Genomic DNA, 23841 nt, shown 5'->3' on the forward strand with positions numbered 1-23841 from the left:
ACTTGGCTCGAAGTCTGTTCTCTGCCCACTAGCGAGATGTCAACACTTGGGCAGAGACCACCCTGACATGTAACTCACTGCATAGGTACGCACATCACACATGTACTTAGTTTGGATGCCTTTAGGTGGAGGCACGTGTCCCCATCATCTGTCTCCGTGGTGGCCTGACCCTGCGGGCCCTGCGATCGCAGCCCCTGCTCTAGCAGGCACAGTCCAGGGAGGAAGCAAGGGAGCTCAGAGACCAGGGGAGTGTGGGCCGTGTTTATTGGAGTCCTGGCTGGGCAGAGCTGCACACCGCCTCTCAGTCACCTCAGGGTCTCAGTGTTGTGGATCGCCCCTGTAGGATCGTTTTTATGCAGCATGAAGTAGCCTTGTACCTGGGCAGGGCTGATCTCGTTTGTAGCCTTAAGGACACGTTCTGCAAAGGTCTCGGCCAAGGAAGGTGCTTGCCCTGGATAGAACCTCTGGAACATCTGGGTCAGCTGCCAGTGTGAGCAGTAGCCCACGTACTCCTTCAGGTCGACTCGTCCAGGGCGGATGAGGGCAGGGTCCAGTCTAGGAGGAGGCAGGGGAAGCAGAGTCATAGGCTGCTGCATCGGAAAAAAAACTCGCCTTCCCGACCCTCCTGAGGCACTCGGGGTGGTGCCCCCTCCCCTCACCTGTCAACGTGGTTGGTGGTCATGAACACAATGCGTGCCTCAGTGGAAGCCACGCCATCCAAGGCATTGAGAAGTCCGCTAAAGGTGAGGCGGCCTAGGCCTTGGTACTTGACTGGGTCTGGGGGAAGGAAGAGAGAAACACGAGGGATGAGCATCCCTCCACTCACTTCCTGACCACCCGTGGGCCCCTGTTGCTAGCACACGCTTCCTCCATCAGCGTGCTCTGGGTCCCTACTTTCTCCTCCTGTTCCTCGGTTACTCCTGTACCTCACGTAGGGCCACCCCCCTGCCTCCAGCTCCCGTCACTCACTCTCTGCGGCCAGGTCCCGGCTGAGGAAGGCCGCGTCCACATCCTCCAGGAGCACCAGGCTCTGCTGCGGGGCCACGCTCAGCAGGTGGTTGAGCCGGTCGTCGGAGAGGCTGGGGTCCGTGAGACTCAGCAGGCAGATGCTATGCTCCAGCTCCCCAGCCAGGGCTGTGCTGTGGAAGGTGGCAGGACAGGAGCAGGTAGGCGACCCTGGAACTCCTCGTTGGGCCCAGCTGCTCTTCGCACAGCCCTGGGAGATGTGTCTCAGAGACCTAACTCTTCCACCATCCACCCTAACGCTCTCTGGCCACCAGGTTCATTTCCCTTTCCACCCTCTGGCCCAGCTGTTCCATAAAGACTTAAGTTTTGCAGAGTTAAGAGAATGTTGACTACTCACATAAAACTGCTCTTTCCACAACCAGGAGGGCCATAAAGCAGGTAGCCACGTCTGTAGGGAATGCCTAGGGATACAGCCCCAGAGGTCAGGACCTACCAGCCCTGCTGTGGGGAGAAACCTGCTTTCCCCATTCACCTCTGAGAATCAGAGCAGAGCCTCGCATCGCCCCATCTGGCAAGCGACCAGCCCCTCTCCTCCGCTAGAACCGGCCTAGCCAAGACCCCAGCCGCTTCTCACCTCTATCCGTGTACCACTGGGGGTGCTCAATGAATTCCCGGACATCTCTGACGATTCGGTCAGCCAGACCTTGTTGTAGAACCACAGAACTCAGGGGCCGGCGGCGGCGTGGATAGCCAAAGGGGCGCCATTCGGAGCCCACAGCTGTGTACATCACCGTCTTCCCTTCCTCCTGCTGCAAGGCTAGCTCTCGGGCTGAGAGTGGAGAGACCAAAGGTGGGCATTCCCTTCACGACTGCTGACCGTTCAGTCAGGTCGAGCTATGCCAAGATGGCTCCTTTCTGTGTGTGCCCTGAGCCCCTGACTCAAATCTTGTTCCCTCCAAGCTGCCTCCTCCCAATGTCACGTGTCCCTATCCCTGCAGTCCCCTGAAGAGGTCACCTGTACCATCTCACACCTTCCTCCAAGATGTTGAAGAAAACCTTGCGGTCGGTGCCCAGGGCTGTGAAGGTGACGGATTCCCAGGGAGTCCCCGTCTGCAAATCTATCATTTGCATCTCCCGACTTCTTTCTACCCGGATCCATTTCCCCTGATACCTGAAAAAGATCGGTCAGAGGCAAGGAAGGGGTCAAAGCCAGCTCCCTCGCAAGACAGAGCCCTCCAAGAGCACAAAACCTTACCAGATGAAGTGGTTCCCAGGGCTGGGGACAAATTCGAACTTGGTGGAGATGCGGCCGCTCTCGTGCTGAAGGTACGACGTCTCAACGCTGAGGTGCTGAGTTCGGGTACTGTGGCGGGTGAGCCAGCTGAGCAGCCAGGCATAGCTCCTGTCGCGAGCCGGGACTTCCAGCGTGATCATGTAGTGACGCCGGAACGCCACCAGGCCCAGCTGGGCACCCTTTCGGGCCAGGGCCAGGGCTGTGCCCACACCCACCAGCCCAAAGCCAGCCCCAAAGTAGGGATTGTCCTTCAGGGCCACGATAAAGTCTGAGAGTGGCATCTTGGGAGGGCAGCACTGAACCTTACGCGCCCTGCGGCGTTGTCAAAACCTAGAGGTGGAGAGCAGAGGACAAGAGGGGACAGAGCACAAGGTTAGCGTGGCAAGGAGAGTCCCTTCTCCCACCCACCCCCACCTCCAGCAGGAGCAGGAAGGATGGGTCCTCACCACCCGGGGGTTTCAGGTCTCTCTGTCGCTGAGATTCCAAGCCCTTTCCACTCGCCTGCCCATACCTCAGTTTCCCGCCAGAGGAACCAGCTTCACAGTAGGGTAACGAATGGGTGAAATTTTCGCGATCACAAGGACCAGCTGAGATAGAAAGGGCCCGGCTGGCAGGAGTCTTCATTGACCTGTCAGCAACCCAGTGGCCTGTGTCCACTAGCAGGAGTCCAAATACCATCTCCCTATGTGCCCAGTTCCTAATGCCCGATTTAAACCTTTATTACCTCCCACCTAACCTGCCCCTTTAAAACTGAACGAGTTCAGGGCTGGCACCTCCAGTGCCAGCATCCCATATGGGCACTGGTTCGAGTCCTGGCTGCTCCACTTCCGATCCAGCTGTCTGCTGTGGCCTGGGAAAGCAGTAAAAGATGGCCCAAATGCTTGGGCCCTGCACCAAAAGACCCAGAGGAAGCTCCTTGCTTCAGATCAGCACAGCTCCGGCCATTTATTACAGCCAATTGTGAACCAGTGGATGGAAGAGCGCTCTTTCTCTCTCTCTGCTTCTCCTTCTCTCTCTGTGTAACTCTTTCAAATAAATAAATCTTTTAAAGAAAAGTGAACGAATTCTTGAAATGGCATTTCAATGGGTCGCCACCTCCTGCATCACCCAACAGCTACACCACACAGGGGTCCAGATCTTTCGGCTCCGATTCCAGCACTCTCTCTACACCAGTACCTTCAAGGGTTGACTCCCAACGGACCTGACCCGGAAAACTCCTCAGCCTATATTCAAAGGCTATCCACAACACAGCGCCCACCTACCTTTTATGGCTTAGCGCTTAATACTGCCGATTCAACAAACGTGCAAACTCTCACAGCCTTGTTGCCCCTCGAGCGCAACTTGGCTCAGCGCTAGGCACGGATGGGTGTACTGACAGTAGTGACCTCCATGGAGGCTCAGAGCGGAAGCCATAAGCCCCAAACACCCATGCATGCGAGGCCACAGACAAAGCTCTCCCCGCTCCCGGTCCTTGCCAGACGCTCAGAAGTCCCTTCCAGAATCCCCAGCACACCTCGGCTCGCGCCTCCAGCAACGTGGTGTGGAAGAATTCTCCACTCCGCCCCCTTACCGCCATGACTCTCTGGCCCTCCGTCTCGATGGTTTCACCTCTCAGTGCCTGAGGGAAGCGCTGCTTGGCCCCGCCCCCCCGGGTTCTTTCAACCACTTCCCGCCACACCCACCAAGAAGGTCATGCCACTCTGCCCCACAACTCTCGATGGTACGCCTTGGGCTTGTGGGTTTGGAGGACGACGACGACGGGGGGGACCATAGAGTACCCCGCCGGCCGACAAATGGAAGAAAGAGTGGCCTCCATATCCCCAATGTCCTAGAGGCAGCTGGGCCGGAGGCGGTCGCACAAAGGGCGCCCCGGGAGGCCGCCTCATCCGCCGCCGACCATAGAGATGCGGCTCCCCCACCCCCCGGCCCTAGGCCGGCAGGTGAGTGAGAGGCTTGCAGGGCGGGAAGAGAGAGGGCGTGCGGGTGGAGCGAGCCGGAGGCAAAAGTTTCTGGGGTCCAGGGGTGAGCGTGGGCCTGGGCGGTGGGACCCCTCGGGAGGAGAGGCTGGGAGAAGCACGCCGAAGAGCGGCGCCCGGGCGCCTCGGCAGCGTCACGGCTCCGGACCCCGCCCGGGTAGCCGCTGCCTCGCCTTAGGACCGTAATCGACGCGGTGCTCCCTCCCAAGCCGTGCAGGTTACGAAGCGCCTTGGGCGGCCGCCGGCTGCCGTGACCCAGCTCGCGCCCGACGATGTGGACACTGTCGTCGCCTCCATTTCACAGATAGGAAAGCTGAGGCCCAGAGACGCGAGCGAGGCAGCCGGCTCTGTCCACGGGCACGCGGTGAGTCAGCGCCCAGGCAGGGGGGAACCCGGCTCCTGGCCGCTTTCTCTCTGCCTTAACTTGACCTTTCTCCTCCTCCTCAGTGCCCCTGCCCAAAGCTAAGCAGCACCTGTCTCCCACCTCACCCTGCCTGCCGGCGACGGAAGGCCGCCGCATCCTCCTCGGGCCCCCACCTGAGGCCACTCCCGTAGGGCCGGCCACGCCGGAAGGCTCCCCGGAGGAAGCGAAGGTACTCAGCAGGTGGAGCTGTGGCCGCGGCGGTGCGCTCTGCTTCCCGAATCCCCACGATCCGGGGTTTTGCGTGGAAGGATTCCGGAGGATAGCAAATACCAGGTTGTGGGCACTTGGTTTCCTTCTGTTTTTGCTTCTTCTCACCTGGTTGGCTGCTGTGACAGCTTGGCGAGGTGTTCACTGTCATTCTAACTCTGCTGATTATTCAGTTAAACTCCTTTTAGCCATCGAGACAGAATGTGCCATTTAGTTGCCATTCATTTCCCATAGGCCATAGGCAGGTGGTGAGTTTGACCTTTCTCCAGATGTGTTGCTTGCTATGCGAGGAACCACTGGTTTGATCGCTTTGGTACGAGGTAACTAGCTTTCCTCCCATGCAGCTCTGTGTCTCTGGTTTTTCACTAGAGTCCTTAGTTGTCTGATCTGCATAGATTGCTGTCTTGTGTTTGTTGACGTGATAATGTCCATGAACTTCTCAGAACCTCCACATCGAAGAGAAAGACGATAGTAACCAGCATTGCAGTGTGGCACCGTTTCTTGCTGTTTCTTGTTTGTTTGTTTTGTTTTAGATGCATTGATTTGAAAGGCAAAGTGACAGGAAGAGACAGAGAGAAAGAGAGAGGGAGCTCTCCCATCCGCTGGTTCACTCCCCAGATGGCCACAACGGTCAGGGCTGGGCCAGGCCGGGAGTCAGGAGCTCCGTCCAGGGCGCCCACTTGTGTGGCAGGGACTTAGCATTAGCAGGGAGCTGGATCAGAAGTGGAGGCATTCGGGACGCAAGCCCAGCCCTGATACGGGATGCCAGCATCTAGCCACTGCACCACAATGCCAGCCCCACTGGGACAGTTTCCAATAGGCCTTGTCCAAAGTGCCGGTAGGACTCTGGGAGAGAGTTAGAGTGCAGAGGCTTCATAGTAGAAATGACGTTTATGCCGCTTTTTTAAGAAATTTATTTTTCCCTTGAGAGAAGGAGATCTCCCACCTGCTGATTCACTCCCCAAATGCCCGCAGTGGACACAGGCTGGAGCCAGGAACTGGAAACACAATCCAGGTCTCCCATGTGAGTGCCAGGGACCCAGTTACTTGAACCATTCCCACTATTTCTCTGGGTCTGCATTAGCAGAAAGCTGGAGCTGGGCCCTCTGATATGGGATGCACGCGTCTTAACTGCTAGGTTAACCCCTGCCTGTTGCACAGCTTCTGAAAGGGTAGTTGGGTGTTGGTTAGAAGAAAAGGGAAGGCCAGATGACAGCAAGAGAGAAGTAAAGGGGTGTGGATGCTTAAGAGAATGTGGTCAGCAGAGAATGGCACATCGTCTGGCCCAGTGGGAACGGCCATGGAAGGTCACAGGGGCTGGGGGCTGGATAGTGGAGGAAGGGCCACGCCCATGCTGAGAGCAGTGAGTCAGAGAAAGGGACCCTGGAGATGCTTTGGCCCCATGCAGTTTTGTTGACAATAGAAACTGAGACCCAGCTTGGATAGGACCATTTAGCTAGCGAAAGCATTACCTGCAGGGGCAGGTGTTGGCTGCTGCTTGCGACCTCTGCATCCTGTGTGGAGTGCCTGTTGAGTCCTGGCAGCTCCGCTTCCCTCCAGCTTCCTGCTAACGCGCCTGGGAGGCAGCAGGTGAAGGGCCATGTACTTGGCTTCCTGGCTTCAGCCTGGCCCAATCTTGGCTCTTGTAGGTATTTGGAGAGTGAACCAGAGGGTAGAAAATCTCTGTGTCTCCCTCTGTCCCTCTGCCTTGCAAATAAATAAATCTTCAGATATAAATAACCTGCAGTCTTCAATGTAATGGCCAAAACTCATTGGATTTCTCCTTGATATTAACCCTATTACCCGAAAGAAGATTTTATTTCTTTGAAAGACAGCGTTACAGAGAGAGGTAGAGCCAGAGAGAGAGGTTTTCCATCCGCTAGTTCACTCTCCAGATCACCGCAACAGCCAGAGCTGAGCTGATCTGTAGCAAGGAGCCAAGAGCTTCTTCCAGGTCTCCCACGCAGATGCAGGAGCCCAAGGACTTGGGCCATCTTCTACTGCTTTTCCAGGTCATAGCAGAGAGCTGGATCGGAAGTAGAGTAACCGGAACGCAAACGGTGCCCATATGGGATGCTGGCACTTCAGGCCAGGGCTTTAACCCGCTGTGCTACAATGAAGGCCTCTCTATTACCATTTTTATACTTTTCTAAATGTTGCCATAAAAAGACAGGACCCTGTTTTGGCTGATAGAGTGGGCCATACTCCCTTGCAAGGAGCTGCCCGGTAGCTGGGCACCGTGCTGTATACTCACAGCACCTGGGAGAAAGTGAGTTGTAGCTGTGTGTTTTTCTTTTCTTTTTCTCGTTGGCTTGTCAGCACTTAAGAAGCCACAGCACGCACACTGGTGGTGATGACTGACCCTGTGTTGGACTCGCAGCCAGCCAGCAGCGCTGGGGAGATGGATGGACTGTGCCCCGAGCTGTTGCTGATCCCCCCTCCTCTTCCTGACCATGGAATCATGGGGCCCGTCCAGAGCCCCTGCCCTCCCGGGGACCCTGCACCTTTGCCTGCCGACCCGGACTGTCTGCTGGTGGAGGCCACGGCGACTGAGGAGAGCCCGGCGAACATGGAGATCATTGTGGAGACCGTAGCTGGAACCCTGTCCCCGGGTGCTGCCGGAGAGACCCCAGGTACAAATGCTTGCTGGCAGGCCAGTGGCGCGAGCAGCCCTGAGGTTTTGCCTGTGCTGTTTCTGATCCTCCGGCATAAATAGGGCGAGAACACCAGGGAGCCTCCTATTTTTATACCCTGCAATGTCGTAATTTGGCGTTGATGGAAGGCTGCCACGGTGGCGCAGAGCCCCGCAGCGAACTCGTGGCAGACTCTCCCTGCAGGGCTTCCTTCCCGTCTGCTCCGTGGCGATCGCGAGGGGAAGACCTTCGTGACACCTGCCCGGTCCTGGCCTGTCCTTACTCTGCCTTCCTCAGGAAGTCTTTCCTTCATCTCAGCCCTGCAGCCAGGAATCGGGCAAACGTTCCCGGCTGTCGCTGCCACCCAGGCTCGGCAAGGCTTCCCAGGGCTGCCCTGGTGTTCCCCAGGCATCACTGCGTGTATCGCGCGCTTCATTCACCCAGGGCGTGTTTCTGGGAGTAAGAGTTGAGTGATCGTGGTTACCCAGAAGAAAGATCTTCCCACCTCTACAAGCTCTTACTTTCAGGAAGCTTCCTTGTTTTTTAGACCGCCTTCTTCCAGCCGCGGTTGTCACCACGCTGTCCCCTGGCAGTGTGGTTTGTTGGCAGAATTCTGGGCAAGGGGAGCTAATCTGACCATCTCTTATTTCTAAACTTCTGGGTGGGACCGGGGGAAAATAAAAGCGCCTGGGGGAAGAAACATTCCTAGTATCTAAGGCAGAGTTAATACCGCTAACATCCAGAGTTCCCTGTGAGGAGAGGCGCTGAAAGGAAAACCCGGGCGGGGGCGGGGGTGGGGGGGTCGTTCACCTGTCGCTCATTCAGAGGAAATGAGTGAGTAGCCTCTCGGGAGGATGCTTGAGCTCATGGACACATTCGTGCCACTGCTGTGTCTCGACTTTGGCAAGACTACTTAAAAAATAGTTAACAAATATGTTGAAAATACCTAGTGTTGGTGAGTGTGTGAGGAAACACTGTCTCAGAGCCTGTGGAGAACGTCAGTTGGTTCAGCCGTGCAGGTCCGTTTCGCTGCATGGCCAGCCAGTTGCACAGCGCGCATGCTCTGACGCGGGAATTCTGTTCAGAGTGTGTCTGACAGAGACGCACACAAGCGCGTGCGAGTAGGGGTGAGGAATTGTAATGGTTTGTTTGTAATAGCTGGGAACATCCCAAATGTCCATGAGTGAGGGCAGGACTTCAATTTAGATTTATCCACGCTCTGAAATACCATGAGCTGGACCGATAAAAGTAGATGTACTGTACTCATAGATAAAAAAAAAAAAAAACCACTGATGTCTAACTGTGGTGGGGGAGGAGGGCGGGGGCAACTGGCAGAGCAGTAGCAGCACAAGGCCTGACAGCCGCGGCCGACCGTGCTGTGTGAGGGCGAGCAGTTCTGTGCTCTGTGAACCTCGGTGTCCTCTGAAGGGCTGTGTTGAACTTTTTCCAAGCAAAGAGAAAAAGGATGAGCAGAGTACATGGAGGACAGGCCTGGCCTCGAGTCCCGGCCCTGCCATTGAGAAGCATGGCCAGAGGGGAATCCCAGTCCCCCTTCTCACTGGGCTGCTGGGGGCCGCATGGGGGCTTTTCCTAAGCCTGCCTTTGTCAGGATCCTGCCAGCAGTTGTCGTGGCGGTCATGTGGCTCTTCCTATGCCTTGGCAAAGCTCTTGACAGAATTTGAAAGTTAACACTTTGTTATCTGTAGTGCAGACACTCTCCCTAGTTTGTCATTTTGATCTTCTGGGGGTTTCAGATTTTTCAGCTGAGCAGACTATATTGCCTTTTCTTAATGCTTCCCACGTTTGATGAGTTTTTTTTTCATTCATTCAACAAGTCGCTTTAAGCACCTGTCTTGTGCCAAGGGCTGTGCTAGATGCCGGGCCTCCAGGTGCGGAGCCAGACTTCAGTCCGTCTGCGCCCCAGCAGTAAGAAGACCCCCCCACATTTCTGCAGTAACCGTGGGCCTCGTTCCAGCTGATTCTGTGCCTTTCTCTGTCGGTCCTCTGCCTGCAGGTGTCCTGGTAAAGGTGGTGGAGGTGTACTTCTGTGAGCGCTGTGAACAGAGCTTTGCAGAGCCTACTCTGCTGGCCCTGCACCAGTGCCCTGAGACCCACATACAGCCCGTGCAGGGCCTCGCTAGCCCCCCGTGCTCTGTAGAGCTGCCCCCCCGCAACCTCACCCTCCCTAGGCCTCTGCAGGGCCAAAGCCCACCAGATAGCTCCCTGCCATGCCCTGTGTGTAAACAGGAGTTTGCTCAACCCCAGACCCTGAAGAGCCACTTCAAGATTCACCGGGCCACTCCCGACACCTTCTCCTGCCCAGAGCCTGGCTGCGTGTTCTCCGCTGAAGATCGCAAGGGTCTGCAGCACCACCTGCGGCAGACCCATGGAGCAGTTCCTGTGGCCTGCTCTTTCCGGGGCTGCGCCCTGCTTTTCGGGAGCCGGCAGGGCATGGAGCTGCACCGGCAGGCCCATTACCCTTTCCACTGCAGCCGCTGCGACTTCATGGGCTCCAACGTGAAGCTCTTCCGGCAGCATCAGCGGAGCCACGGGCCCGGGCCGCAGGGAGAGCGTCCCACCGTTCAGGGCCTTCCAGCCCAGGAGCTGCTGTCAGGTAGGAGGCCGCCCCACAGCCCACCCTGGGGTGGAGTCAGGGTCGCCCTTAGAGGAGAGGGGTTTGTTTCCAGCGCTGTGGAGTCTAAGATAGTGGCTCAGGAGGACGGAGCCACTGGGTGGCACGGGAAGGCATCCAGGAACCTGGATCTGCTCAGAGTATGTGGGACAGAGGACGTCTTTGTGACAATCAGTGAAATCTGCCTGAGGCTGCATGTGGCCTGAAGTTATTTCATCAATATTTCCCACTGATGCTTTTTTTTAAAGAGAACTGAAAGCTCACAGCTGAGGTCAAGGAGCTGAACTTGACCTTCTGAATTTTTTTTTTAAGATTTATTTTTTTATTTGAAAGGCAGAGTTATAGGGAGAGGGAAAGACAGAGGGACACAGAGAAATCTCCCATCCTCTGGAAGGAAGAGCTCCCCATATGGCTACAGTGGCCTGCACAGGGCCGGTCAGGAGCCAGGAGCCTCTTCCAGTCTCCCTCCTGGGTGCAGGGCTCAAGCACTTGAACCACCTTCTACTGCTTTCCCAGGTGCATTAGCAGGGAGCTGGATCGAAAGTTGAGCAGCTGGGTCTCCAACCAGCACCCTAATGGGATGCTGGCGCTCCTGATTAATTTCAGAACTTTCTGAGAACAAAAGCAGAAATGCCCATGCGTAGCCATGGCCAATGGTAGAATGCCTGTTGATTCCCTTTTAGAACCAGTGGGACTGGGGGACTGAGCAGAGAAGTTGGGTCTGTTTTAAAAAGAAACCTTCCAAGGGCCAGCACTGTGGTATAGCAGATAAAGCTGCCGCCTGCAGTGCCAGCATCCCTTATGGGTGCTGGTTCAAGTCCCGGCTGCTCCACTTCTAACCCAGCTCCCTGCTGTGGCCTAGGAAAGCAATAGAAGGTGGCCCAAGTCCTTGGATCTCTGCACCCATGTGCGAGACCAGGAAGAAGCTTCTGGCTCCTGGCTTCAGATCAGCCCAGCTCTGGCTATTGTGGCCATTTGGGGAATAAGAATGAAAAGAAACCTTCTTGGGAACTGGTGTCTCACTGATTCTTACTCCTTGGTCGGAGGAAAGATGGGCAGATGGATAGTGAAAGAGGGAGGGAATGGAGCGAGGGAAGGGTGTAGAACAGGAGGAAACAGAAAGTGGTCCAGGAGAGCCAGGATCCTGATGGAACCGGGCTTGCTAAGATCCCTTGGTCAGAAGGAATAAATCAGAAGGTCAAGGTGTGACCCTGAATTGCTGAGTTGGGCTTCTCAACACTTTGGAAATTCACTTTGGAATTCCCCTACACTGTGCCACTGCCTTCAGCACCTGCCTAGGAAGTTCAGTCTGGCCCTTCTCTGGTCTCAGCTCCAGCCCCCCAAACCTCAAAGCTCTTTCCTTCCAGGAATCTGAGGTTTGATTTGCTTTAGACTAGAGCATTGCTGATAGCTTAGCTCCTAGTTTTCCTATTCTCATCACGAGTGGGAATACATTTATTTACTTAGGACCAAGATTCCTTGTGTTAAAAGGGGAGGAGACTTAGTCTTCCAGCCAGTAAGCAGAGAAGTGCATTCAGTGCAGTCCTTGGTTCCTGTAAACCTCATTGAATGTATGGGTCTCCAGCTCCCAAGCGGCCTCCAGGACAGGGAGGGCCTTCGGAGGAAACAGGTGCGGCCTTGCCTGGGCAGGAGTCGGCCGGAGAGGAGGACGCGGAGGAGGAGGAGGAGAGCGGCACCCAGAAGGACTCCCCGAAAGTCCTGGATAAAGTTCAGGGGGCCCAGCAGGTGGAAGGTAATGACTTTGTGCTTGGGCCCAAGCTCCTGCTGGTGGCGGGGAGCGGGTGGAGGGGAGCCGGCCAGGGAGTTTGGTTCAGGTCCTCAAATCCTCTCCATTGCTCTTTGACTCCCAAGTCAAGGTCTAGTGAGAAAACGATCGACAGGTAAAGGCTCCGTGGCGCAGGCTGGGGGTGAGCAGAGGTTGCTCTCGTGGGCTGCTTTGTGGTTAGAGCCCAGTGAGCCGGTGTTTGAAAGTGGGTGCTCTGCCTGCCTTTCTGCCTTCTCCTTTTGGGACTCTTCGACTGGCCTCACTAACCCTAATGCCTCCCCGTGGGACAAGGGTCGGGAGGACAAGAACGCCCCGTTCAGATTGTTCTCATGAGCCACCCCTAAGCAGTGGCACAGCCACAGTGGGCTGCTGGGTAAAGCACTCAACCAGGCCACCAGGAGGTCCACGCAGCGCTTGTGACTTCGTTTCTTTTTGAGGCGACGGGTTCCAGACCCTGATGTTTGGTTTTTGTGGAAAGACCACACAGTGTTTGTGTCTGGGCAGATTGTGGTTCTTCCGCCGTCTGAGCAGCCCCTGGCCTGTTGAGGGTGCTTGCTCTGAGCGCGCTCTGTCCCCCCACACCCCCTCAGGGAACGTGGCTGCTGGCACCGAGTCGCTCTTCAAGACCCACATGTGCCCGGAGTGCAAGCGCTGCTTCAAGAAGCGGACCCATCTCGTGGAACACCTGCACCTCCACTTCCCGGACCCCAGCCTCCAGTGCCCCAACTGCCAGAAGTTCTTCACCAGCAAGAGCAAGCTCAAGACCCACCTGCTGCGGGAGCTGGGCGAGAAGGCCCACCGCTGCCCGCTCTGCCACTACAGCGCCGTGGAGAGGAACGCACTGAACCGCCACATGGCCAGCATGCACGAGGACATCTCCAACTTCTACTCGGACACCTACGCCTGCCCCGTGTGCCGGGAGGAGTTCCGCCTCAGCCAGGCCCTCAAGGAGCACCTCAAGAGCCACGCGGCCGCGGCCGCAGAGCCCCTGCCCCTCCGCTGCTTCCAGGAGGGCTGCGGCTACACGACCCCCGACCGCAAGGCCTTTGTCAAGCACCTGAAGGAGAGCCACGGGCTGCGGGCTGTGGAGTGCCGCCACCACTCGTGCCCCCTGCTCTTTGCCACGGCCGAAGCCATGGAGGCCCACCACAAGAGCCACTTCGCCTTCCACTGCCCGCACTGCGACTTCGCCTGCTCCAACAAGCACCTGTTCCGCAAGCACAAGAAGCAGGGCCACCCCGGCAGCGAGGAGCTGCGCTGCACCTTCTGCCCCTTCGCCACCTTCAACCCCGTCGCCTACCAGGACCACGTGGGCAAGATGCACGCTCACGAGAAGATCCACCAGTGCCCCGAGTGCAGCTTTGCCACCGCCCACAAGCGGGTCCTCATCCGACACATGCTGCTGCATACCGGTGAGGTGGCTTCCGTCCGTGCACCGGTGTCGCGGTAACAACCAGGCGATGGCAGTAGCAGGCCCGAGCTTTTCCTGTGCGTCAGGCACCTCGTGGAGGGCCTCGCGTGCCTGGGCTCACCTGCCTTGGGATTCCTAGTTTACAGAGGCGCTGGGGGTGAGCGCCATTCACTCGTGAACTGGCAGAGCTGAGACTGAGTGTTCTGCCACGGTGCCTCACCCCTCGTCAGGCTTGGGCGGGTCGGCGTCCATCCTTCTGGAGTGAAGGAACCCGGGTCAAAACAGATAACCTTTTGCAATTCCAAGTTTTGGGGTGTATTGCGAGAGAGGGCAGGGGGTCCGAGCCAGCAAGACACACCATGGCTTTCCTTAGCTTGGGCATCCCTGACACTGAAATGGGGTCACCCGCAATGACCTGGGCACTGTCAGTATTTCAGCTCAGGCTCCTCTTTTTTTTTTTTTTTTTTTTCTTGACAGGCAGAGTTAGACAGAGAGAAAGGTCTTCCTTCTGTTGGTTCACCCCCCAAATGGCTGCTACGGCTGGCGCGCTGCGCTGATCCAAAGCCAGGAGCCAGGTGTTTCCTCCTGGTTTCCCATGTGGGCTCAGGGGCCCAAGCACTTGGGCCATCCTCCACTGCACTCCCGGGCCACAGCAGAGAGCTGGCCTGGAAGAGGAGCAACCGGGACTAGAAACCGGTGCCCATATGGGATGCTGGCGCCGCAGGTGGAGCACTAGCCAAGTGAGCCATGGCACCAGCCCCTCAGGCTCCTCTTTTAAAAAGTGTTATTTAACTGTTTTTGTTTTGAAAGGCAGAGAAACAGGGAGAGGCAGAGAATTTTTTTTGTATCTACAGGTTCGCTCTCTAAGTGCCCACATAACCAGGGCCAGACCAGGCTCAAACAGGAAACTGGAACTCCATTCAGGTCTTTTGTGTGGCCTGCAGGGACTCAGCTACTTGAGCCATTTCACCTGCTGCCTCCCAAGGTGTGCATTAGCAGGAAGCTGGGATTGGAAGTGGTGCTGGGACTCGAACCCAAACACTCCCATATGGGATGCAGGCTTCCCCATTGGATTATTACACCCTGCACCAAACATCTGCCCCACACTCAGACTCTGATTGGTACCAACACACTGATGCTTTAGGTGATAGCCAGATGAGGCTTCCTGCTCCAGTTCCAGCCCTTTTGTGATCTCCATCAGGGGACTGACGGAACCGTAATACATTTCCTTCCAAAACTGTGGTGTGGGAGGATGATCTTTAGGCAGCTTGAGACAAAGCCATGGTTGTTCCCATCAGTGTTCATTCTGTGCATACTCTAGTCACAAATGCTCATGTGTCTAGGGCCTTTTACAAAACCATACATCTGTGTGGTGCTTAACAGTATACTGAGCTCTTTCATATCTGTTATCCCATTAATCTGTAATAGCAATCTTGGAAGCAAGACAGAAAGAGAAGAGAGACAAGCTTTGGAAAATTAAAGTCATAGCTAGAAGCCGCCATTGTGGCGCAGCAGGTAAAGCCACCACCTGTGACACCAGTTCAAGTCCTGGCTGTTCTACTTCTGATCCAGCTCCCTGCTAATGTGCCTGGAAAAGCAGCGAAAGATGGCCCAAGTGCTTGGGCCCCTGTATCCACGTTGAGACATAGATGAAGGTCCTGGCTCCTAGCTTTGGCCTGACCCAGTCCTGGCAGTTGCGGCCATTTGGGGAGTGAACCAGCTGAAGACTTCTTTCTCTCTCCCTCTCTCCCCTCTCTGCCTTTCAAGTAAATAAAGTGGAAAAAAAAAGGTGGGGGGGTGGATGATAATGCCTTAAAGACATTATGAAGATGTAATGAGAGGGTGCTTTTTTTTTCTCTTTCTAGTGGAGGTAGAGACAGAGGTCTTGTACCCACTGGTTCGCTCCTCAAATGCCTGCACCAGCTCCGCCAGACCAAAGCCAGGGGCCTGGAACTCAATCCCAGTCTCCCGTGTGGGTGGCGGGGACCAACTGCTTGGGCCAGGTTGTGAATTAACAGGAAGCTAGAGCAGAAGCGTGGCCAGGACGTGAAGCAGACACTCCAGTATGGGGTGTGGGGGTCTCAGTGGCATCTTAACTGCCGCCCAAAGTGCCTGCCCCAGGAAGCATGTTAAACTGCTCAGAACGCCGCTGGGACAGTGAGAGCTGTACTTGTGTCGGTGTTAGCTGTGCACAGTAGAATCGCAAGTCAGAGGTTTGGGTTTGTTTTTTAATTTTTATTATTATTATTATTTTTTTTTTGACAGGCAGAGTGGACAGAGAGAGAGAGAGAAAGGTCTTCCTTGGCTGTTGGTTCACCCTTCCGATGGCTGCCGCAGCCAGCGCGCTGCGGCCAGCGCATCGCGCTGATCCGAAGCCAGGAGCTTCTCCTGGTCTCCCATGCGGGTGCAGGGCCCAAGCACTTGGGCCATCCTCCACTGCACTCCCTGGCCACAGCAGAGAGCTGGCCTGGAAGAGGGGCAACCAGGACAGACTCCGGCGCCCCGACCGGGACTAGAACCCGGTGTGCTGGCGCCGCAGGCGGAGGATTAGCCTATTGAGCCACGGCGCTGGCCCTGGGTTTGTTTTTTAAGATTCATTCATTCATTTGAAAAGCAGAGTGACAGAGAGGGGGAGAGGGGGATCTTGTACCTGCTGGTTCACTCTGTAAACGGCTATAACAGCCAGGGCTAGGCCAGGAGCCCAGAGCTCCATCCTGGTCTCCCACATGGATGGCTGGTGGTGGTGACTTGGGCCACCATGAACTGCCTTCCCAGGTCGTGATTTAGAGGCTAGATTGGAAGCAGAATGCCCAGGACTCAAACTGGCACTCGGACTCACAAGCAGAGACTTAACCCGCTGTACAACACTGCCCCCTCCCCCCATCAGAGTTCTTAAGCAGTATGTTCTGTTGCCTAACAGAAAACCAGAAGGAATTGTGGCAGGGGGAGCGGTGGCTCTAAGTGCCAACAGGCTGAACAGCAGAGCGAGGGTGGACTTAAGGGCTGGTTTGGAAAAGCTCCGCCTCTGCTCTCTGCCCCTCTCCCGGGGGAGCGGCTGTGTGAGAGGGCAGCGAGGTGGCCTGGACAGGTCAAGCACTCAGCCCCTCAGCGATCCCAGGCAGCTCGTGCTCCTGCCCGCACCAGGGTGGGCTTGCTGGCCACGCAGCTCGTCTGTCTGACCTGGCTTCTCTGCCCTCTCGTCCCCACCCCATCCAAGGCGAGAAACCTCACAAGTGCGAGCTCTGTGACTTCACCTGCCGCGACGTGAGCTACCTGTCCAAGCACATGCTGACCCACTCCAACACCAAGGACTACATGTGCACCGAATGTGGCTACGTCACCAAGTGGAAGCACTACCTCAGCGTGCACATGCGCAAACACGCAGGGGACCTCAGGTACGGCCACACCCGCGCTCCCTCCCCAGCCTAGGGACCCTGTGCCGAGCCGGCACCCTCCTGGAGCCAGCGGCTGGCCCCGCTGCCTTCTCCAGGCCTCCCCTTCTCGGCCCCACTGCCTGGGCCGCCTCTGTACCTGGGCCCAGGGAAGGGACTGTCACTTGAGTGCTCCGATTCCGGTCGCAGGAAAGTGGAGAGGCTGCACACTTAGGTCCTCAGACCTGGCCCTGCCGAATCGGGCAGGTTCTCCAGCCGTACACACAGCTGGTGGAGACTTTTCTCTGGCCTGAGGCCTCGGTAGGAGTGGGACGTAGGCCTGGAGCCCTGTCGGTGCCTCAGACGTCCACGTGGGGCAAGCTGACTCATGACTGCTCTCCTTTGGGAAGCCGCGTAGAGCAGGGGTTAGAACACAGGCCCTCACGTCCCGTCACCGACTCCGCCTTAGTCTCCTCGCTTGTGAGGTCGGTACCCGTTTCTTGGGGCAGTGGCTGAATTGGAGGGGCGTGTGCGGTGCTGAGCGCAGAGCCTGGCCGCGGGCAGCCTGTGTGCCTTGTCACTTGTGGCTGCTGCACCGCGACGGTGGCCCCTTCTTGCCCTCCTTGCCAGGTACCAGTGCGACCAGTGCTCCTACCGCTGCCACCGCGCCGATCAGCTGAGCAGCCACAAGCTGCGGCACCAGGGCAAGTCCCTGATGTGTGAGGTGTGCGCCTTCGCCTGCAAGCGCAAGTACGAGCTGCAGAAGCACATGGCTTCCCAGCACCACCCTGGCGCGCCGGCCCCGCTCTACCCCTGCCGCTACTGCAGCTACCAGAGCCGCCACAAGCAGGCGCTGCTGAGCCACGAGAACTGCAAGCACACGCACCTGCGCGAGTTCCGCTGCGCCCTCTGTGACTACCGCACCTTCAGCAACACCACCCTCTTCTTCCACAAGCGCAAAGCCCACGGCTACGTGCCTGGGGACCAGGTCTGGCAGCTCCGCTACGCCAGCCAAGAGCCAGAGGGGGCCAAGCAGTGCCCGACACCGCCACCAGACGCAGAGCACTCCAGTCAGCCGTCTGCCCAGCTGGAGGGGCCGGGCCACGAACCTGGCACCTCGGCAGACCCCAGCTTGGACCAGCCTTTGCCAGAGACAAATGAGGAGCTCAGCGCCAGGAGGCAGGACGAGGCTCCCCATCAGGACCACCTGGTGGGCAGCCCCAGCCCAGCAGAGGTGGACGAGGGCAGCTGCACCCTGCACCTGGAGGCCCTGGGAGTAGAGCTGGACCCCGTGGCCGTGCCACCCCTGGAGGAGATGACTGAAACAGCCCCCGTGGAGTTCAGGCCGCTGGCCGTGGGAGGGCCAGAGCTGCCCAGCTTTGAAGGTGTCGGGACTTCTGGCTTAGGTGCTGAAGAAGAGCCCGTTGGGGAGAAGTCAGTCCCTGAGCCCCCAAGAACTCCTCCGTCCTCAGAGGAGGTGCCTCATAGCTGGGTAGACACCTTCAAGGCCACCCTGCCCGCCGAGACAGCGGCCTTGCCCCAGCTGCCTGAGTCGGAGTCGCTGCTCAAGGCCCTGCGGAGGCAGGACAAAGAGCAAGCAGAGGCCTTGGTGCTGGAGGGGCGCGTGCAGATGGTGGTGATCCAGGGAGAGGGGCGGGCCTTCCGCTGCCCCCACTGCCCCTTCGTCACCCGGCGCGAGAAGGCCCTGAGTCTGCACTCCAGGACGGGCTGCCAGGGCCGCCGCGAGCCCCTGCTGTGCCCCGAGTGTGGGGCCAGCTTCAAGCAGCAACGTGGCCTCAGCACCCACCTGCTCAAGAAGTGCCCCGTGCTGCTCCGGAAGAACAAGGCCGTGCCCGGATCAGACCGTGCCAGCCCTGTGCGTTCTCTGCTGCCGGGCACGTGTGCCGCGGAGGACGCGGGAGGTGGGAGGCCCAGCCCCGCGTCCTTACAGGTGGAGCTCCTGCTCCCCAAAGATGCCCCTCCTGACGCGGCCGGGGAGCCGGAGGAGACACGGGCAGCTCCTGCCGCAGCGTGCGGCGCGCCGGGCCCTGCCGTGGGGAAGCCCTGCTCCCCGGAGGCCCCTGAGAAGTTCCGCTTTGAGCAGGGCAAGTTTCACTGCAACTCCTGCGCGTTCCTGTGCTCTCGGCTCTCCTCCATCACCTCTCACGTGGCCGAAGGCTGCCGTGGGGGTCGAGGTGGGGGTGCAAAGCGAGGGCCGCCCCCGACCCAGCCTGTGCCGTCGCCTTCGAGCCACACAGCCTCTGCTCCCCTGCCCGGCGGCGCTCCAGAGCCCGGCCCCGGGGCTGGAGACACAGCCGCGGCGCAGAAGCAGAAGGGGGCCCGCTTCTCCTGCCCCACGTGTCCCTTCAGCTGCCGGCAGGAGCGGGCTCTGCGGACTCACCAGACGCGGGGCTGCCCGCTCGGGGAATCCCGAGAGCTGCGCTGTGGCCTCTGCCCCTTCACGGCTGCCGCCGCTGGTGCCCTGCGGCTCCACCAGAAGCGGAAACACCCCACGGCGGCCCCGGCGCGCGGCCCGCGGCCCCCCCTGCAGTGCGGGGACTGCGGCTTCACCTGCAAGCAGAGCCGCTGCCTGCAGCAGCACCGGCGGCTCAAGCACGAGGGCGTGAAGCCGCACCAGTGCCCGTTCTGCGACTTTTCCACCACCCGGCGCTACCGCCTGGAGGCCCACCAGTCCCGGCACACAGGGGTCGGCCGCATCCCCTGCAGCTCCTGCCCCCAGACGTTCGGCACCAACTCCAAACTGCGCCTGCACCGGCTCAGGGTACACGACAAGACGCCCACCCACTTCTGCCCACTCTGCGACTACAGCGGCTACCTTCGCCACGACATCACTCGCCACGTCAACAGCTGCCACCAGGGCACCCCAGCCTTTGCCTGCTCCCAGTGCGAGGCCCAGTTCAGCTCCGAGACCGCACTGAAGCAGCACGCCCTGCGCCGGCACCCGGAGCCCACCCACCCCGCCCCGGGCTCTCCCGCAGAGGCCACCGAAGGGCCCCTGCACTGCCCCCGCTGCGGGCTGCTGTGCCCCAGCCCCGCCAGCCTGCGGGGACACACCCGGAAGCAGCACCCGCGGCTGCAGTGCGGGGCCTGCCAGGAAGCCTTCCCCAGCCGGCCCGCCCTGGACGAGCACCGGAGGCAGCAGCACTTCAGCCACCGCTGCCAGCTCTGTGACTTCGCCGCCCGGGAGCGGGTGGGCCTGGTAAAGCACTACCTGGAGCAGCACGAGGCGGCCGCGGAGGCGGCTGGGGACGGCGGCCAGCCCCCTCTGCGCTGTCCCTTCTGTGACTTTGCGTGCCGCCATCAGCTGGTGCTAGATCACCACATGAAAGGGCACGGGGGCACGCGGCTCTACAAGTGCACCGACTGCGCTTACAGCACCAAGAACCGGCAGAAGATCACCTGGCACAGCCGCATCCACACCGGGGAGAAGCCTTACCACTGTCACCTCTGCTCCTATGCCTGTGCCGACCCCTCCCGCCTCAAGGTAAGGGCAGGGGCTGTGGGGGTGCAGGTGCTGGAGTCGAGCCGCCTGGCTTCTCTCGTCCTGACTCTTCCAAGTACTAGCTCTGTAGCTTTGGGCAAGTTCCTGACTTCTCCAAGGCTGAGCTACCTCATCCGTACAAACGGGAGAGTATTCCAGCTTCATAGGGTTGTTGTGGGGATAAAATCCCACGGCTGTGCTTGCCATGTGATCGGGTTTATAATCGGGTCTGGCGTTGTGGCACAGCAAGTAAGGCCACCGCCTGTGACACCAGCATCTCTTATGGGCCCTGGTTCATGTCCCAGCTGCTCTGCTTCCCGTCCAGTTCCCTGCTAGTGGCCTGGGAAAAGCAGCAGAAGATGGCTCAAGTGTTTGGTCCCCTGCCACCCACATGGGAAACCCAGAAGAAGCTCCTGAGTCTTGGCTTTGGCCTGGCCCAGCACTGGCTGTTGAGGACATCTGGGAAGTAAACTAGTGGATAAAGACCTCTCTGTCTCTCCTTCTCTCTGTAGTACTGACTTTCCAATAAATAAATCTGTCACACACAAAAAAGTTTATAATAGGTTGGGAATAATCTGGATACTAACAGCTAACATTTATTTAGCTCTATGTGCCTGGCATCATAATTTTGATCCTTTCAAAAATGAGATAAGGTGAGCCGGCGCCGCGGCTTACTAGGCTAATCCTCCGCCTTGCGGCGCCGGCACACCGGGTTCTAGTCCCGGTCGGGGCACCGGATTCTGTCCCGGTTGCCCCTCTTCCAGGCCAGCTCTCTGCTGTGGTCAGGGAGTGCAGTGGAGGATGGCCCAAGTACTTGGGCCCTGCACCCCATGGGAGACCAGAAGTACCTGGCTCCTGCCATCGGATCAGCGCGGTGCGCCGGCCGCAGCGCGCCAGCCGCGGTGGCCATTGGAGGGTGAACCAACGGCATAGGAAGACCTTTCTCTCTGTCTCTCTCTCTCACTGTCCATTCTGCCTGTCAAAATTAATTAATTAATTAATTAATTAAAAAAATGAGATAAGGTTACTTTAAAAAAAAAAGATTTATTCATTTGCAAGGCAGTGTGACAGAGAGAGAGAGACAGACAGGTATCTCCCATCCACTGGTCTCTCCCCTAGGTGGCCACACCAGCCAGGACTGGGCCAGGCTAAAGCAGGGACCAGGAAGTCTGTCTGGGTCTCCCACGTGAGTGGCAGAGTCCCAAGCACCTGGACCATCTGCTGCCTTCCCAGGCACATTAGCAGGGAGCTGGATCAGAAGCAGAGCAGCCGGGACTTGAACCAGCACTCTGATAGGGGATGCTGGTGTCCCACGTGAAGGCTTAACCTAGGCCCCCAGATGCATGTACTCTTCCATTCCCCATTTTACAGATCAGTGGGTGGAGAATTAGGTGCTGTGTGGTCCACGTACACAGTAAGTGGCACAGCTGAACTAGTCAGTGAGGTCAGCTGGGTTGGGCTGCTATCCAGGTGGCAGACGGGAAGACCTGGGTGGTGCGGGAACCGTGGCTAGGGTAGGAGCAGGTCAGAGTTACCGCCAAGTCTCTCTGCCTGTTGCTCTTCCCTCTCGCAGTACCACATGAGGATCCACAAGGAGGAACGGAAGTACCTGTGCCCTGAGTGTGGCTACAAGTGCAAGTGGGTCAACCAGCTCAAGTACCACATGACCAAGCACACAGGTGAGCGCCCGAGCGGCTCCCGCTCCCGGGAAGAGCCAGCTCGCTGCAGCGGTGTCCGTCCCTGCTCAGTCAGGCTGGCGCTGCGTTTCCCGCGGGCATGGGGGCAGGCTGGGGGAGTGTGTACCAAGGTGGCTTCCCAGCCCCCAGAGACTTGCCAGAACTGAGCCTGTGCAATGGGAGCTTTGCAAGAGCTGCCGGGTGATTGCGGTACAAGGTCCCGCGCCCCGCGCCGGGAGCCCCCAGCCCTGGCTGCTACACAGACAGGACGGAACTGTCAGGAGTGAGGCGGAGGAAGCAGAACTCCCCTCTCCGTGTCGTGGGCATGCAGTCCACAGACTACGGGTTCTCGGCCAAGGGTGACTGGGTCTCTGGCCGCGGTTACTGCACACCGTCCCCCATGTAGAGAAATCAGATGCGTTTCGGCTCGCTCTGCTTCTGTGAGGACTGCTGCTTTCAGTCCACCCCTTCGCTCTTAAGCATCTTCTTTCACTTTTTGAGTTGAACAAAGGGCTGTGTTTGAAGATTCTCAAATCCCGTGGGAATCCCATGACTGAAAGAGGATCGGAGTTTCCCACTTGGAAACCCTACAGTACTTGAGTATTCATTACTGTCAGGGTAGCTAGTTGGTTACAGGTACAGCTGTGAGCGCTGATGTTTTCAAGGGGCTGAGTTGGGAGAAAGGCAGTGAAATGCCAGACGGGACTGGAATGTTCCAAAGATGCGCTTAGTCAGCTTGCTCCTTGTATCATGGATATCCTACTGGCCTGCTGACCCGGGTTCCACCCCCGCCAATGGTGGTTTGTCATCCATCCTGTAGGACTAAAGCCATACCGGTGTCCCGAGTGTGAATACTGCACCAACCGGGCCGACGCGCTCCGCGTGCACCGCGAGACACGGCACCGCGAAGCCCGGGCCTTCATGTGCGAGCAGTGCGGCAAGGCCTTCAAGACTCGCTTCCTGCTGCGCACGCACCTCCGCAAGCACAGCGAGGCCAAACCCTACGTGTGCAACGTGTGCCACCGCGCCTTCCGCTGGGCTGCCGGCCTGCGCCATCACGCCCTCACCCACACCGACCGCCACCCCTTCTTCTGCCGCCTCTGCAGCTACAAGGCCAAGCAGAAGTTCCAGGTGGTCAAGCACGTGCGCAGGCACCACCCTGACCAGGCGGACCCCAGCCAGGGTGTGGGCAAGGACCCCACCACCCCCACGGTGCACCTGCACGATGTGAAGCTGGAGGACCCCACCCCTCCTGCTCCTGCCGCGCCGCCCACGGGACCCGAGGGCTGAGACTTCCCTGCCTCCCAGGTGGCTGTGCTCCAAGATGTGCGAGCTGAGGCCAGAACCAGCCTGGGGCGCCCCCGGCCTCAGGGGGGACGGCTCTGGGGCACTGGGGTGACTGTCGCCCTCCTGGGACACTGAAGTGAACAGCGGTGTGAGAGAGGGACACGGCCACGACAGTGCCTTCTCGTTGAGGGCCGGTGAGTTCCCAGTTTCTTCGCCGTCTCCAGCAAAGGCCCTGACTGAGATCTTGGTTTTATTCACTCACCTCTTCCTTCTTACTGTGTCAAGTTCCTGTTTTCTTTCAGCGTTGCAAAACCGCTGTACCCACCCGCATGTACGGTTGTGCCCGGTGCTCTATAAAGCATGTGAAGCAGCGAATCCGTGCTGGCTCTTAGACGCGTCTGAATCCGGGTCTCAGCCTTCCCAGGCTGCCATGTTGGTCGGTGCCCCCGGCTCAGACCCCTGCTCTCCTTTGTCCCTGTCCATATTCCCTCAGTGACGGCCCTCTAACACACCCAGGTCTGCTGCTCCCGGTCCTTGAGCCCGGCCCTGCTCTTGCCTTGCTCCCTGCTCGCAGGCCCCTTTGTCTGCTGTAGAGGGAGGATGGGCAGCCACAGAGCCTCCTGGGAGCCGCTGTAACTCGGCATCGTCCATGGCAGGTTCACAGTGGAAGCCCCAG

The 23841-nt window shown here is 58.3% G+C and overlaps 2 protein-coding genes across 12 annotated transcripts; one reads left to right on the forward strand and one right to left on the reverse strand.

Moving 5' to 3' along the window:
- Positions 1 to 247: 247 nt before the first annotated feature.
- Positions 248 to 4817, reverse strand: BCS1L (BCS1 ubiquinol-cytochrome c reductase complex chaperone). Of its 5 annotated transcripts, none has more exons than XM_089329862.1 (8): positions 4726 to 4817; positions 2222 to 2590; positions 1998 to 2137; positions 1601 to 1795; positions 1364 to 1427; positions 970 to 1139; positions 660 to 777; positions 248 to 555 (listed from the first exon to the last, which is right to left on the reverse strand). In XM_089329862.1, the coding sequence occupies exons 2-8, from the start codon at positions 2539 to 2541 to the stop codon at positions 306 to 308; spliced, it is 1257 nt and encodes a 418-aa protein (XP_089185988.1). In that variant the 5' UTR covers positions 2542 to 2590; positions 4726 to 4817; the 3' UTR covers positions 248 to 305. The 5 variants fall into 5 exon arrangements, with proteins under 5 accessions (XP_089185988.1, XP_008257376.1, XP_002712525.1 ...); XM_008259154.4 differs by lacking the exon at positions 4726 to 4817 and adding an exon at positions 3831 to 3976; XM_002712479.5 differs by lacking the exon at positions 4726 to 4817 and adding an exon at positions 3774 to 3924.
- ZNF142 (zinc finger protein 142) lies at positions 4060 to 23540 on the forward strand. Of its 7 annotated transcripts, none has more exons than XM_089329847.1 (10): positions 4060 to 4200; positions 4446 to 4600; positions 7187 to 7500; positions 9515 to 10114; positions 11718 to 11885; positions 12509 to 13330; positions 16547 to 16724; positions 17331 to 20205; positions 21776 to 21881; positions 22699 to 23540. In XM_089329847.1, exons 3-10 carry the CDS (start codon positions 7221 to 7223, stop codon positions 23166 to 23168), a joined length of 5499 nt encoding a protein of 1832 aa, XP_089185973.1. In that variant the 5' UTR covers positions 4060 to 4200; positions 4446 to 4600; positions 7187 to 7220; the 3' UTR covers positions 23169 to 23540. The 7 variants fall into 7 exon arrangements, with proteins under 7 accessions (XP_089185973.1, XP_002712523.1, XP_089185970.1 ...); XM_002712477.6 differs by lacking the exons at positions 4060 to 4200; positions 4446 to 4600 and adding exons at positions 4690 to 4829; positions 5802 to 5891; XM_089329848.1 differs by lacking the exons at positions 4060 to 4200; positions 4446 to 4600 and adding exons at positions 4726 to 4829; positions 5799 to 5891.
- The last annotated feature ends 301 nt before the right edge of the window (positions 23541 to 23841 follow it).

This window comes from Oryctolagus cuniculus, chromosome 3 (assembly GCF_051225735.1).
Source record: "Oryctolagus cuniculus isolate XC-2025 breed Fujian yellow rabbit chromosome 3, ASM5122573v1, whole genome shotgun sequence".
NCBI classification, from domain to species: Eukaryota; Metazoa; Chordata; class Mammalia; order Lagomorpha; family Leporidae; genus Oryctolagus; species Oryctolagus cuniculus.